This window comes from Falco punctatus, assembly GCF_963210335.1.
Source record: "Falco punctatus genome assembly, chromosome: 4".
Classification (NCBI taxonomy): Eukaryota; Metazoa; Chordata; class Aves; order Falconiformes; family Falconidae; genus Falco; species Falco punctatus.
Genome location: NC_137583.1, coordinates 65,266,563 through 65,280,617, shown reverse-complemented (window position 1 = coordinate 65,280,617; position 14,055 = coordinate 65,266,563). Strand labels below are relative to the sequence as shown.

The 14,055-nt window shown below is 53.5% G+C and overlaps 1 protein-coding gene across 1 annotated transcript; it reads right to left on the bottom strand.

Annotated features, from left to right (window-relative positions):
- Nucleotides 1-6,200: 6,200 nt before the first annotated feature.
- Nucleotides 6,201-8,998, bottom strand: FZD8 (frizzled class receptor 8). Its single transcript, XM_080384338.1, has one exon. The coding sequence runs from the start codon at nt 8,850-8,852 to the stop codon at nt 6,846-6,848; it is 2,007 nt and encodes a 668-aa protein (XP_080240464.1). The 5' UTR covers nt 8,853-8,998; the 3' UTR covers nt 6,201-6,845.
- Nucleotides 8,999-14,055: the final 5,057 nt, after the last annotated feature.

The following is a 14,055-nucleotide window of genomic DNA, read 5'->3' as shown; positions in this document are numbered from 1 at the left end:
TGGCAGCAATGCACAGCTGCAGGTTCTGCAGCTGGATGAGAAACATTTCCCTCTCCCTTCCAAAAAGGCAGTTTTCATTTTGTTCCTACCCTACATTTGGAGAGAAAGCCAAAGCAAGTAATTAGTTTCGTAAGCCAGATTGCTACATTTTCTGATTTGCATTGAAGGACACCATTTGGATTTCAACCACTGAGAAACGATGAAGGCATCATGTCTGACATACATTTTGAATCGTCAGTTCATAGCACGAAAATTATTCTTTCTAATTTCAGAAGGTGTGAAAATGGGACATTCTAGCTGTAGGCTTGTTTTCTGGCAAAAAATCAAGTAGAAAAAACAAGTGAGACTAATGCTTCTTTGTGAAGAATGTTAGGTATAAGTTAGCAACCACAAGCATCTGGACGAAAAAGCATATTGCTAATGCATTTAAAACATACATGAAAGCAACTAACAAGTTGTACATATGGCAAATATGATTGGGAAAGAACCATTTTCTTTCTGCAACATATTAAAACACCGAAAGAGCATCCAAGAGAGTCCAGCTTTCTCCTCTGTAATGTAGCGGGTACGCATGTTAACTTGCCCACGTCTCTCTGGCTAGTATTTTCTTGGAACGCTATGTTTTAAGGAAGGCCACCACAGCTCCCTGTGTTCCCCCGCTGGGTGCAGTGGCTGTCACCCCCGCGCGGAGGTGACAGCACGGCGGCGGTGCCGCCAGCCGGCAGCGGGCAGGAGCCCGGGCTGGGGGGTGGGGGTCGGCATCGCCCCCGCCCCGCGCCAGAGCGGGCGTGGGGGGGTGAGAAAAGGCGGCAAACGTTGGCTGCAGAGCCCTGCCGGAGCGGGGACCGGGACGGGCCTCGGCGTGATATTCCCAGTCTCTCCCAGTTGAGGGCAGTGCTGGCTGGCGAGCGGAGCCCGCCCCGTCCTGCCGCCGCCCCGCTCCGCATTCCTGCAGGAGTTCCTCCCTTTGCCGGGGTTCCCTTCCCGCTGCGACTCCAAACCTGCTGTAAGCCCTCTCTTCCATGCCTGCTTGCCTTAGAGAATGGGAATAATGGCTCATTTTCCTCTAAGCTTTTAAAAGCCCATTAAGCTTTAGCCCTTCAGCACAGACAGCCCTGTGGCGAAGCCCAAGGCGATGGCCTCAAGCTCCCCCAGCTCCCTCAATCTCTCGGTGCCTTCCTGCTGAAGAGGTTCCCGTCTCTCGCCCGGGCCCCATGCCAGAGCCAGGTTGTAAGGGTTGCAGTGGCACTGGTGCTGGACAGTACTGGCTTTGCTGGCAACCGGTGACACGGGTCTGGTGCTGTGCCTGGAAAACTGCGTACAGCCTGGGCATGGGGGACCATGGCCTTTGGGGGGTTTGTTGGGGGGAAACTGGGGGGCACATCATAGGAAGCTTCATCAAGAGGAAGCACTTGTAAAATGGAGTGTTACTGAAAACACAGGACAGAGTCAGGAAATCCAGGGGTTTTCCCCGGACTTGCATTTAAGTGTCATTAGCCCGAGTATTACTATTACAGTTTTTGCCTCCCAAGAAAAAAAATGACTATTAATTCACAAGTGAATGTAAAGTGTTTTGAGATCTGAGATAAAGAGACTTATAGGAGGGCAAAAGTATTATCTCAGCCTTCAAAAAGCTTGGTTCAGCATTTGACCTTGGGTACTAGTTTCTGAAGTGATTTGACTATCCTTAGTCACCTCAGATTATGGCTCCACATTTTAATACCAGACACTAGTTATTTCCATACCATCACAACATTTATGACATGTGATCCTTTCTGCTGAACTAGTTAAATTCATATACCTGATTACAGTAATGGGCATTTATAAAAGCTAAAAAAAATAGAGCAGTCTGAACATTTGTAATTGGGTCCTCTTAAAGGCTGCCTGCAACTCATCATGACCACGTGCAGGGAGTCTGTCCTGTTCAGTATTTCTTCCTTGGACCATCATCTGTAAATCACTTTCTTCTTCTTAGGCTTATCTTGTTGCTTTCGGTGTGTGACCTTTGTTGCCCAGCCTCTTTAATTCTAGGAAAAGGTGTGCTATCTTTTCCATACCATCTCGTTTTTGTATGCAGGACTAGAAAGGAGGGAACATGGCCAGGACGGGCAACAAAAAGAGATTTTTCCTCACTTGCTTCCTTGATGGGCCAGAAGCTGGGTTGGCCATGGTGGGAAGGAATGGAAGAAGTGTGTGTCTAGAGAAACACAAGGCCATGTGGCTCTGGAAATGGGGTGCAGGAGCAGGGCACGCTACAGGCAGGTTCTAACAGGCAGTTTGGAAACTGGTTGTGATTCTGCAAGCTGGTTTGACGGGCCCGCATTGAGCTTTCCTCCAACATGACCTTGAGTGTAGGTGAGCTTTCACTCCAGAAGCATCTTTTGTCATTTTTTCAACCTTCATTATCACCAGTTCTCTTTTTCCCTGTATTAGGCAGCCTGTCTATCCCATATAAAATTCCATGTCTTTATTGGTTAAGAATGGTAACTTACTGTGCAGGCTAGGTTTGGCTTTTGCGTGGCATGTAGTGTTTGTGAAAGAAGTGTGTTGAGCACAGTCACCGGGATCAAACAGTGGTCTTACTTGTACTGAAGTTTTTATGTTTCAAAGCAGACCTGAGATTCTCCCAAGGACTCTGGTATTTCTCAGCTACTGATTCCATTTTAAATGTGGGCATTCTGCTTTGGCTCCCAGCACTGGTTTCCTCTTGTGAAAAATGGTTGTCAAATTTTCCTACAAGCCAACTTCAGCTGTCTGCCTGAGTGAATCTGGAAAGAACCTGGGCTCTGAAGCTGAGGTGAAGCACACTGTGGGTAGTGTGTGTGTAACATCCTGGCCTCCAGCTTTCCTACCCTACCTGGGAGACCTCTCAAGACTAGTCCAGCCCATTTGAATTACTCTTTAATGGGTGAGCACCTCAATGCTCTGATTTTAAAATATTGTGTAAGAAAGAAGGAAAAAAGACTCCTTGTGTGGCAGTCTTCATAGCCTTCCCAGAAAGTCTAGCCACACTGAGAGTATTTCAATATATAAGAATTTCCCTATTCCTCCCTGTTTGAAGTCCCTTCCATAACTAATTATCAAAGCTCCAGGGAAGCTTCTCCTGAACAAGGAAAACTTTGGAGCAGGTTGCAGGACACTTCCAGGTAGCTCCCAGGGACTCAGCAGCAGGGCCCAGGGGAGATGTGATGTCCCTCCTGAGACTCTGCAGCACACCTGTGCTGCTCTGCCTCTTTTTAAAAGGTCTGCTGGCAGCTGGGCCAGCTCCTTTGGAGGCTGCAGGATTATTCAGCCATTACAGCAGCAGGAGAATAATCCATAGGATTTCCTTATGAAGCAGGAACATGTAAAGCAGAGAAGGGTCCTGGAAAGAAAAGGAACATTCTAAAGGTATGTTGTTTACTAGAGAAGAAAAAAAAAATCCCAAACCATGTTTCTCTGCTAGCTTAGTCCCTCTCCTCAGCAGAGCAGTTAGACCTTTCTGTGTGCTGCAGGAGGCTCTTAGTTGCCCATCTATCCAGCTCTCCAAATGTCGCCATACAAGTCGTGCTACAGAGCCACATCAGTGATAACAGAGCTTTCCCTTAGCTCTGCAGCGCCAGTGTGGCTACTGGGGTGCTGCCCTATGCCAGCAGGGATACCAAGGGCACTCCTGCTCTGCAGGCAAGAGCACGGGCCACAGATCTGCTGTGACTATTTTTAGTAGCTCCCTGGCAAATTTAGGGAGAAGGCAGTTTATCATCAGACCTTGAAAGTTTACATTTAACTCCTACCACCTCACCTGTATCTTTTGGATCTTCATAGCAAATTTATCTTTGAAGTCTAATAAAGGTTATCATAATAATGTGAAGTTCTGTGTAGCTGTAGATACTTATTTCTTGTATACCTAAATGCCTTGCTGTTGGGTTTTCTGGTTGTTTTTTCCCCTTAACACAAATTTTGTGTTGATTCACAAAAATCTGCACTTGCAAGTTAATTTCTCTAGCACCATTTCCTCAGGTTTGTGTTTCCAGTCATTTCAATGTTCCTTTTTGTTTAACCTTTGTGTTGTTACTCAGTCACTTCCAAAGCAGGTATCTTGTTAACCTCACTAGCTCTGAGACTGCTTTCCTGACCAAGTCCACCTGCAGCACCTCTTAGCTCATTCTAGGGTAGATGAAGCCACAGGGCTACTTCCTATCTTTTACTAGAAAAGCTTTTATCTCTGCACTAGCAACCTGCACCAGCAACCTGCGAGAAACTTACCTAAACGAATTCTCACAGAATAGTTGTGACTGTACCACCCCTCAGTCATCCTTGCTAGAACCTGCTGGAGGGGAAGGAACACAGATTTTTATCTGAAGAAGCGATTGTGTGATTGTGCTTCCATAGGTGGGACTTCCCCAGCAGGAAGAAGGTAGAGACCTTAGCCCCATTGACAGCAGGGAAAATTGCCTGATTGGTTTAAATGTTTCAACAACTGTTAAAAATTTAGTTTCCCAGCAACACAGGAAAATACTAGGGCCTTTCAATTTACAGGTATGTTAATATTCTGATCCTGGTCAATTGGGTGTATAAACAGGCACCATGCATAAATCCTAGTGAAACATCCTTTACATTTGAGAAGTTAAAATTATTTTTCCCTCCATTGGCACTTTAAGTTCCTCCTTTTCATGATCCTGGTAACTTTGTAGAAGTGGAGGAGTCTATTAAGTTATGGGATCTTTGAAAGGGATACCAGTAATCAAGTCAGTGCTCAATGGAACAAGGTTTTTCCCACAAATCATGACTGATATCTGTGTCATTAGTAGGGTAGCTGCCCATCTCTTATCATGATTGACAGGTTAATAAGGGACCTGGGGCTATCTTTTCACTGCTAGCACACAACCCAACCAATTGCTTTTAAATGATTGCTAATTTGACAGAATATAAGCAGACAGCATAAAAATATCTGGAATAATGTCTAATGCAGTTTTTACTTCTGGTATTCTGAGCGATTTTAGAAAGCAGATTAGGATGTAGTTGATAGATTTTAAATTTTTTTTTAGACACTGTTTTGAAAGAAAATCTTGTAGTTGTTCTTTGGTTCAATTAGGAGCAAAAGAGAAGGGAGTTTTGTAATGCAATTGTCCTGTAAAGGAAAATGTTTTAAATTGGGGAGATTATGTGAGCAGACCACCTGTAGGGCATTCATAGCTCTTTTCTATAATGCTCCAAGCTATGCCTTGCTGCCTGCAGTCTGGCTAACAATGCAGGGGAAAGCTGTTTAAAAGGCTGTTCTCCCTTTTCCCTCTGGTGTTCACTAACTGTTACAAGTCTTCCTCTTAAAAAAAAAAAAAAAAAAAAAAAAAAAAAGTCCCATGTCCCTTTAATTGAAGAACTTTAAGGCTCCATGGTGGCCAATTGGTCTGCAACAAGAGGAACCAGGCAGCAGGGAAAGAAACTTCAGACTATACATCACGTTTGGTGAAGAGAAAAGATCAAAGTTTTCCCAAACTCAAAAGAAACCAAGTTCCCTACAGATTAACCCTATTCATTTAGCTCCTCTTAAAGGAATGATGTTCTGAGCCACTGGGCAGACAGGTAAAAAGTTCAACAATTGCCAAAGCATTCTTCTGTTAATTCAACAGCCTTCTGCTCAAATAAATTAGCTTAGTCCTGACAGAAGAACAATACCTTTTCTCTTGAAAAAGGACCATATTTGATATACAAAAGTTAAGATGTTAGTTTAATCTGTTAAGAAGAGATTGATCTAACAAATCTCAACTCTGTTCCACTGTAGTACATGATCTATGAATTTAAAACATTAACATTTTACGCTTCAGTACGCATCCCTGGAAAGGCAGGTGCTTACGGAAGTGTAGGCCACAGATATGAGAGGTGTGTGTGCACATTCCTAAAATAACACCCATTTTAAAAGGATACTTAACATGCCATGTAAGATGACTCTTTTGTAAAGGCTCAGTTTAAAGGCACTGTCAGCTTTCAAAAAGCTGAGAACTATGGTAAGGCACCTCCCAGTTCTAGCAAACACATTCTTAGAACAACTTGTTGAATGACTTGTTTTCCTTATGTCTGCCGATCTTGCCTCTTGAACAGCAGCAGCCATCTATTACACGGGGATGACTGGAACATGAACGTAGCTCATAGTTTACAAAAACCACCTAAAGACACAGCAGCTGGAATAACCAGGGCAGGAGTAGTGGGAAAGCTTGAAAAAGTCATTTATCAAAAGTCATTTTATTGTCAAAATAGAATACTCATATTTGCTCTTACAGGGGTAGCCTCTAAACTTTTTTACAAAAAAATTTACAGACTGTATAGCTTTGGATATATACATATTTTACACATCTGTACAAGGTAACAAATAATTATATAAATACATCATTTAATGTAGGAAACCCGTATTTAGCTGGGGTGTATAATTAAGACATGTTTTGATTCAGTCTGTACTGTAAGGCATCTGCCTGGTCGTCAATATCCCAAAACCTGCAGTCCCAGCAGACTCCCACCTCAGGATGGTGGGGTGGAGAGGAAGACTCCCCTTCTCACAAGCAAAAAGCTGCTGTTAGTCCAGAGTGAATCAGAAGCTGCTGCACCTTGCCCTCTGCAAGACACGGGTGAGCCTCTACCCTCCTCTGCCAGCAAAATAATAAGCTGGCTCCTTGAAGTACATGCTCCCTGCATATGAATGGAGGGAAAGGAGGAGGGGGCTGGAGCCTGGGGCCTCTGCTAGCTGCATTGTTCTATACAAGCTGTGGCTAATAAGGACCATTAGGGGTTCATTAATGGCACCAAACAGTGAGGGGGCATTTTAGGCAGGCCAGTGTCCCTCATTCCTTAACCTTTGGCCTCTTTCCCCCTCCTCACACTTGAGACAGGGGCATCTGCTTGGGGTAGGAGACAGAGCTGGCAGTGCCCGATCTCCACGTCAGGCCAGTGCTGACATCGCTGTAGAGGGAGCCACCACCTCCAGCCCCAAGTCCCCCTGCTGCAGCGATTGCTGCCTGGCCACCTGCTCCTGCGCCTGTGCCCCCAGCCACGGCAGCACCTTTGCTGGCCCAGCAGCAGCGGGTGCAGAGGGCCCTCCAGGACTCCAGGGTCTTGCCAGACCAGACCCAGACACCAGAGGTGATGCCCACCACCAGGCACATGAAGTACTTGAGCATGAAGACTGCATAGTCCGGGCGGCGGGCCTGATCAGGCTGCTGGTCACGCAGGCAGGGGCAGTTGTGTGTGGCCTCCCAGCGGGGCCGGTTGTGCTGCTCATAGAAGAGGCAGGCAACCACGCTGGCAGCTGGCACAGTGTAGAGCACGGTGAAGAGCCCCAGGCGTATCATCAGCTTCTCCAGCTTGTGGGTCTTGGTGGGGCCGCCCTGCTGCTTGATGACACTGCGGATACGGAAGAGTGAGACAAAGCCAGCAAGCAGGAACATTGAGCCGATGGCCAAGTAGATGAGCAGTGGCGCCAACACGAAGCCCCTCAAGTTCTCCAGGCTCTGGTTGCCCACGTAGCAGATGCCAGCCACCGGGTCCCCGTCCACGGAACTGAGCGCCAGCACAGCGATGGACTTGACGCTGGGCAGCAGCCAGGCGGCCAGGTGGAAGTACTGTGCGTAGCCAGCGATGGCCTCGTTGCCCCACTTCATGCCGGCGGCGAGGAACCAGGTGAGGGAGAGGATGACCCACCAGATGGAGCTCGCCATGCCGAAGAAGTAGACGAGCAGGAAGACCACGGTGCACAGCGCCGGGCCGGTGCTCTCATAGCGCACGTGCTCGGCCCCCGCCAGCTCGGGCTGCAGCTCGGCCGCGCCGCCCGCCGCGCCGCGCCCCCCCGCCGCCGCAGCCCCCGCCGCCGCGCCGCCGCCGGCCCCCGCCGCCCCGGCCCCCGCGCCGCCCGCCCCCGCGCCGCCGCTGCACGCCACCTTCTCGTGTCCGGCCACCAGGCGCACCAGGTAGCCGAGGGAGACGAAGAGGTAGCAGGCGGCCAGGAAGATGATGGGGCGCTCGGGGTACTTGAAGCGCTCCATGTCGATGAGGAAGGTGGAGACGGTGGCGAAGGTGGAGAGGAAGCAGAGCACGGACCAGAGCCCGATCCAGAAGGCGGTGAAGGCGCGCTCGTCGGGGCTGAAGTAGGGGTTGTGGCAGGGCAGGGCGCAGTTGGCGATCTGCCCCGTCTTGACGCGGTTGTAGAGCGGGTGCCGCTCGCTGGACACGGACACCATGGGCGCCCGGCACTGGCAGCCCGGCTCGCAGGGCGGCGGCGGCCGCGGCTTGCGCGGGGCCTCGGCCGGCGGAGCGGCGGCGGCGGGGGGCGCCTTGGCGGGGCCGCCGGGCTTGGCGCCGCGGAGCGGGGGCTTGGCGGGCGGCGGGGCGGCCGTGGTGAGGTCCGTGCGGTTGTAGTCCATGCAGAGCGTGTCCGGGCTGCCCTGCTCGGGGAGGCGGTCGCAGCGCATCCTGTCGGGCCAGGCGAAGCCGTACTGGCGCATGAGCGGGGCGCAGCCGGCCTTGGCCCGCTCGCAGACGCTGCGGCAGGGCGGCAGCGGCTTCTTGTAGTCCTCCAGGCAGATGGGGGTGTACATGCTGCAGAGGAAGAAGCGCAGGTCGCTGGAGCACTGGATCTCCACCAGCGGCCAGAACTGGTGCACCTCCAGCCCGGCCTCGTCCTGCGTGTCGTGGTTGAACTGGTTGGGCATGTAGGTGTAGTTGTAGCCGATGCCTTTGCAGAGGGGCACGGTGATCTCCTGGCACGACAGCTCCTTGGCGGAGGAGGACGACGCGGCGGCGGCCGAGGCGGCGGCGCAGCCGGCGCGCTGCAGCAGGGACAGGGCGGCGAGCAGCGAGGTGATTTCCAACAGGTAACTCCACTCCATGCTCGGCGGCGGGCGGCGGCCCCGGCTCCTCTCCCGTCCCGCTCAGCAGCCACGGGGAGCGCGGCGCCACAGCAGCCCCCCGCCCCGGCTACCGCTCGGGGGGGGCGGAGGGCGGCCCCCTCCGTGCCGGCCGCAGGTGAGAGGTCTCGCAGCCCCCGCGGGGCTCCGTCGCCCAGGAGGAAGGCGGCCCCGCGGGCACCCGGAGAGGGGAGCCGGCGAGCCCCCGCGCCGCGCCGAGGGAGGGAGGTCCGCTCAGGGAAGGCCCCTCAGCCGCCGTCGCATCGCTCCTGGCGGGGCTGGCTGCGCAGGGGGGGTCGCCGCTTCCCTCGCTGCTGCTCCAGCGCCGGCGGGGCACGGAGTGGCGGCTGCAGAGAAGTTTCGCCGTCAGCCCCCGCGCGGCGCGGTCAAGATGGCTGAGGGGTCCCGGGGACCAGGCGGTGCACTCCGCGGCGCCCGGCTCCCACCGCCCCGAGCGAGCGGGCAGCGGCGGGGCCGGTGCTGGGGCGGCCGGAACGGCTCCTCCCGCCGCCCGCCCAAGCGCCCAGCTTTGCGGGAGACCGCCAGCCGGCCAGTCCTCGCTCGCCGCCGCCGCCGCCGCCGCCTCCTCCTCCTCCTCCTGCCCTTCCGCCGCCGGCGGGGCGAGCCGGGCGCCCCCGGCCGCGATCGTGCCACCTGAGCCGCGGGGCGAGCACGGCAGCGGCTCCGCGCAACTTCTCGCTCCCCGGCCCCGGCAGCGCCACTCCGGGCGCCGCGCTCTCATAAATATTTATAGCGAGCGCCGCCAGGCCCCGCCCCCATCGCCTCGGCCGCCTATCAGTCCGACCCGGGCGGGGGACGGGGGGCCGGCCCCAGCCCTCCTTAAGGTGGAGCCGGCGCCCCGGTTGCGGCGCGGCGGGCGCTCCTCGGTGCCCCGGAGCTGCCGGGGACGTGGCGGTAGTTTGGTTGTTGTCTATTTCCCCTGCGTTGCACGGGGTGCTGGCCGTACGGAAAAGGCACGGTTCTGCAGTGTCAGACGCTCCCTGCCCGGTGCGTGGGCAGCGGCACAGTACTTCTTTCCCCCTTTCAAGGGTTCCCGGTCAAGTCAGGTTCGCTCCGGGAGCAGCAGTAGTTCTGCCACTGCCCGGAGTCCCCTCGGACGCGGTTTCCTTCCAAACCTGTGGGATCCGCGGGAGTTTGCAGCCGATGCCGGTCTGAGCATCGCAAGCGCGGGCCGTCTCCCGGCGTGTGCCGGGTGTTGTGCACCGCGCCGCTGATGCCGCGTGCGGAGCGGCTGCCGCACGTGCGCGCGTGGGAGGTGGCAGCGCGGGCAGGCGAGGGACCCGGCCGACACCTGGCCTCTGCCGCCCGGGCTGCCCGCGCCGCCGGAGCCGCCCGCCGCACGGCTGGCAGCACAGCCGCGGGCAGCGCTTCAGCCCGAGACGCAGCGCTGGCCTGCGGGGGGTCACGGCCCGAGCCGAACAGCGGGAGGGGAAGCGCGACATCAGCGACCGCGGGAGTCCTGGCGCGCGGGCAGCTGCGAGCGGAACGCGCCGGGCACACGCGGCGCCTCGCGCAGCGGCACGCGCACGGACCCGCGCCGGCGGTGGGCGCGCACCGAGGGGCGGCCGGCGGGGAGCAGCCCCGCGCCCCGGCAGGTGAACGCGCCCGCGCGGCCGCCGACCGGGCAGCTCCCGCCGCAGGGGTGGGTGCGCGGCCACTCGGTTTGAGCCGCCGCCCCCTGGCAGCGACCTGCGGCCCAGCCGGAGCCCCGGCAGGCCGGTGCGGCTGGGCCGCGGCTGCCCCGGCTTTCGCGTCGGCCCGGCGCCGGAGGCGGCGACTCGCTGAGGAGCCGCGTGCAGCCGCCGAGGCCCGGGGGACCCGCCCGGGCCGGCTCCCGAGGGAACAGCGCCGGGCCCCGGCGCAGCTCCGGGCTGCGGCGCGGTGGAGCCGCGAGGACCCGCCGGTGGCACCGCGCCGCGGGCAGCCCTGAGGGCGCTGGACGGGGCCTCGCTCCCCGCGCAGGCGCCGCCGCGCAAGGCCGCGAGCTGCCCCCTGCCCCGCCGCACCGCTGGGGGAGTGGGGCGGCCCTGGGGGCACTCGCCGCTCTCCCGCGCCCGTCCCGGGGAAGGGGGGAGGAGGGTGTTCCGGCGGCTCCGGCGAGGCCGGACCACCTTAAGGGGAGCGGCGGCGGGCGCGGGGTCGGTGCGCGGCAGGGCCGTCCCGGGGGGTTGTCGTCCTCCCAGGACGGGGCGTTTGTTTGTTAATTGACGCGCTGTTGCGCTTCGCGCTTGTGTGGAGCTCATGCTGGGGCTGTAATGACTGCAATCTCGGGAACACGCCGCTCGGGGAGCCGGCGGGGTGGCGGCGCGGCGGGGCTTATCTTTTCGGCGGCGTGAAATTCGGTGATTCGCCGCCTTTGAAAAGCGGCAGCCGCGGGGCGGGGGCCGGGGGCAGCGGGCCCGCCCCAGGGGCGGTGCGGGAGCGGCGGAGCGGGCGCCGGCGGGCAGCGGAACGCGTGAGGCAAAACAACAAAAAGCAATCCCAAGTTTGTTGGCTGTGCTAACAGGATCCTCCCCGCTGCTGCCTGTCTCTCAGTTGAAACGAGCGCACGGATTACCCAGTTCGGAGGAAATGGGCAATCAGGGGGCGATAAACGCGCTCGCTGTGTAATCGCGGCGGTAATTTGCAAAACGCGTCCCCCGGCCCCGGCACCCAGCTGGGGGCTCTGCGCTCCCCCGGGGTTCGCGCCCCGGCCGTGAAAGCGGCCCCGCTGCTGCATAGGTGCTGTTAGCTCTGCTCACAGGCAGAACTCCGAAAGGAGGCGGTTATTGCAGTGCTAGTTTAGTTAATACCCTGCTGAAAAGTGTCAGGAGGTGGAACAATGCCCAGTGAAGAGAACGGAATAAAAAAATTGTCATCTAGCTGAGATCTCCCTGACTGACAGAGGTTTATAAAGTCGCTTTTCAGTCCTGGATGTGATGCTCCGTTTTAAGCAGTGACTGCTATGCTGGTGACTGCTTGAAGAGTCCCTTATTTAAAAACCTTATGTAAAAATCTCCACAGAATGTAAAAAGGAGCAAGCCTAGTCAGGAGAGCTGGGTGAGCCTGTAAATTACCGCTGTCAGGATTCCTGTTGCCTATTACAAAGTACCTTTTTACGCTGAACTTAAGCTCTGCACTACAGAGACAGCAGATGTGAGGTGATGGCTTCCAAAAGCAACACAGATGCTGTAAAATTTCCATTGCAATATTTCAGAAAGGAAACTCAGGAGACATGGTGAATGCTACAGTTTAGGATTACACTATAGCTCTCCTAGAAATAAGAGAATACCAAGTTTCTCAACAGTACGCTTGGCTTCGTTTTTATTTCGTTCATGTGCTCATTTTCTTACAGCGTAAAAAGATGCAGCACAAAGATGCTGTGTGTCTTGAAGCTGTTCAGTAATGACAAAGTTGGTAATACGGAACTTTTTGCCAATTTAGTAATGACTGCATGTCCAAATTCCCTAGTAAGACCATGATAATTTTTGAAATTGTCTTTCAGGTATATAAAACAGCACAGCTGTGGGGAGGCTGCTTTACTTCATTTGACTGAAAAGCAGCCTGGGTAGCTCAAGGCTGTGGAGTCACAGCCCATTGTGTGTTGCTCATATGCCTAGACTTCCCTGAAGTCAGTAGAAGTACTGAGATGAAGGAATCAAGGGTCAAGTCTTTAAAACGGTTTGTGTGTTTATTCCAGAAAATACAGCAGCTGCTTTTTCTGAAAAGCTGAGCTTTGCTGTAGCAATACAGATTACTTTAAAGCACTTTTTGCAGGGGTTTGAAAACAGATGTCCAGTCATCAAATCATGCAGAAATATAAAGCCGGCAAGAGTGTTGCAGATAGTACAACCTTTCGCAAACCTATAGATGTGACAACAAGTAGGTAACACTTCTACAAGTCTTTGCTGCCACAGATGTTCATGCCTCTCTTATTCAAACATTTAGGTTTGTCACTGGCCGCTCTAATGTAAACTTAATTTTTGTGTGCATCTAAGGCTTTGCATTTAGGATTACATGGATCACACCAAACCAGATGGTGGTAACAAGAAGGCATTTTTTTTCAAGATCAGTAAATTGGCTCTTGATTTTTTTTTTAATTATTATTATTATTTTGAAAGGATATTTTGTTTGTTTAAAAATACAGGTGTGTTTTAGATTGAAAAATGGCTTTTTAATTCCTACCCAATGTTCTCCAGTACATTTTAGTGTGGCATTGTCTGCATTGGATAGGTCAATGAATGGTGCTTTTATAAAAATGTTTGAAAAGAAGAACTCAGTCCATGGAAATTGTTCAAATAATCTTGTTAGAATGAAGCCTTGACTGAAGGCAGTAATTTCATGGATTAAGCCCAGAAGGGGCTGTCCAGGCTGATCTCCTTTCTATCGCAGATCACAGAGCTTTATCCAGAGACTGTCTACGCAAATACTGGTTAGCTGCAAGACACAGGGGATTTTGCATGGCCAATACATTGAACAACACCATGAAACTCGAAATTGTGGAACTTTTTGAGGACAGGGTAAATGGGAGCAGGGAGCAAGAGTGTTTTTACAGGCAAGTTAGTAGGTAGCGTAAGGTGGAGTTATGGCACCTTACTATGTTTCAGCTTTTCCCTAAAAGTAAGAGAAACTTTTTTCTAATCCATCATTTTCTCTTGCATGCCACGTAGTTCAGAAGGCAGCAACATGATGGGCAGTCCAAGTATGGGAAGGAACACATTGATTTGTACTTCTGCAAGTCTGCAAAGCAGAAATTCTAAGTCTAGCACTGCAAAACCTGCAAAGAAATAGGGGTGGGAGGGTGCAGCGTCACAGAAAATTAAACGGCCTTGACCCATCTGCTGAGGCAGCCTGTATTTTACTGTGATTTGTGAGAACCTTTTGTAGACAAGAAGAACAATGTTCTGCTTACATCTTCTCAGGGGTGTCAGAGCTGGTCGTGGGTAGGCACAGTACCGTGACACTACTGTTGGTCGGTGAGATGTGAGAGAGCCTTTCAGCCAAAAGAAAATAGGGTGAATACAACCTGCTGCAGTAGCTACTTCTGGAGTGCAGTAAGCAGGTGGTAGAGAAGAAGGAGGAACTGCTGGAAAGTACTTTGCTATCCCTTTACCATAAAGGAGAATGACAAAGTGATTGATCAGTGCTGTGTTCTGAGGATTGCTCCAACAGTGAAGCTGCAGGT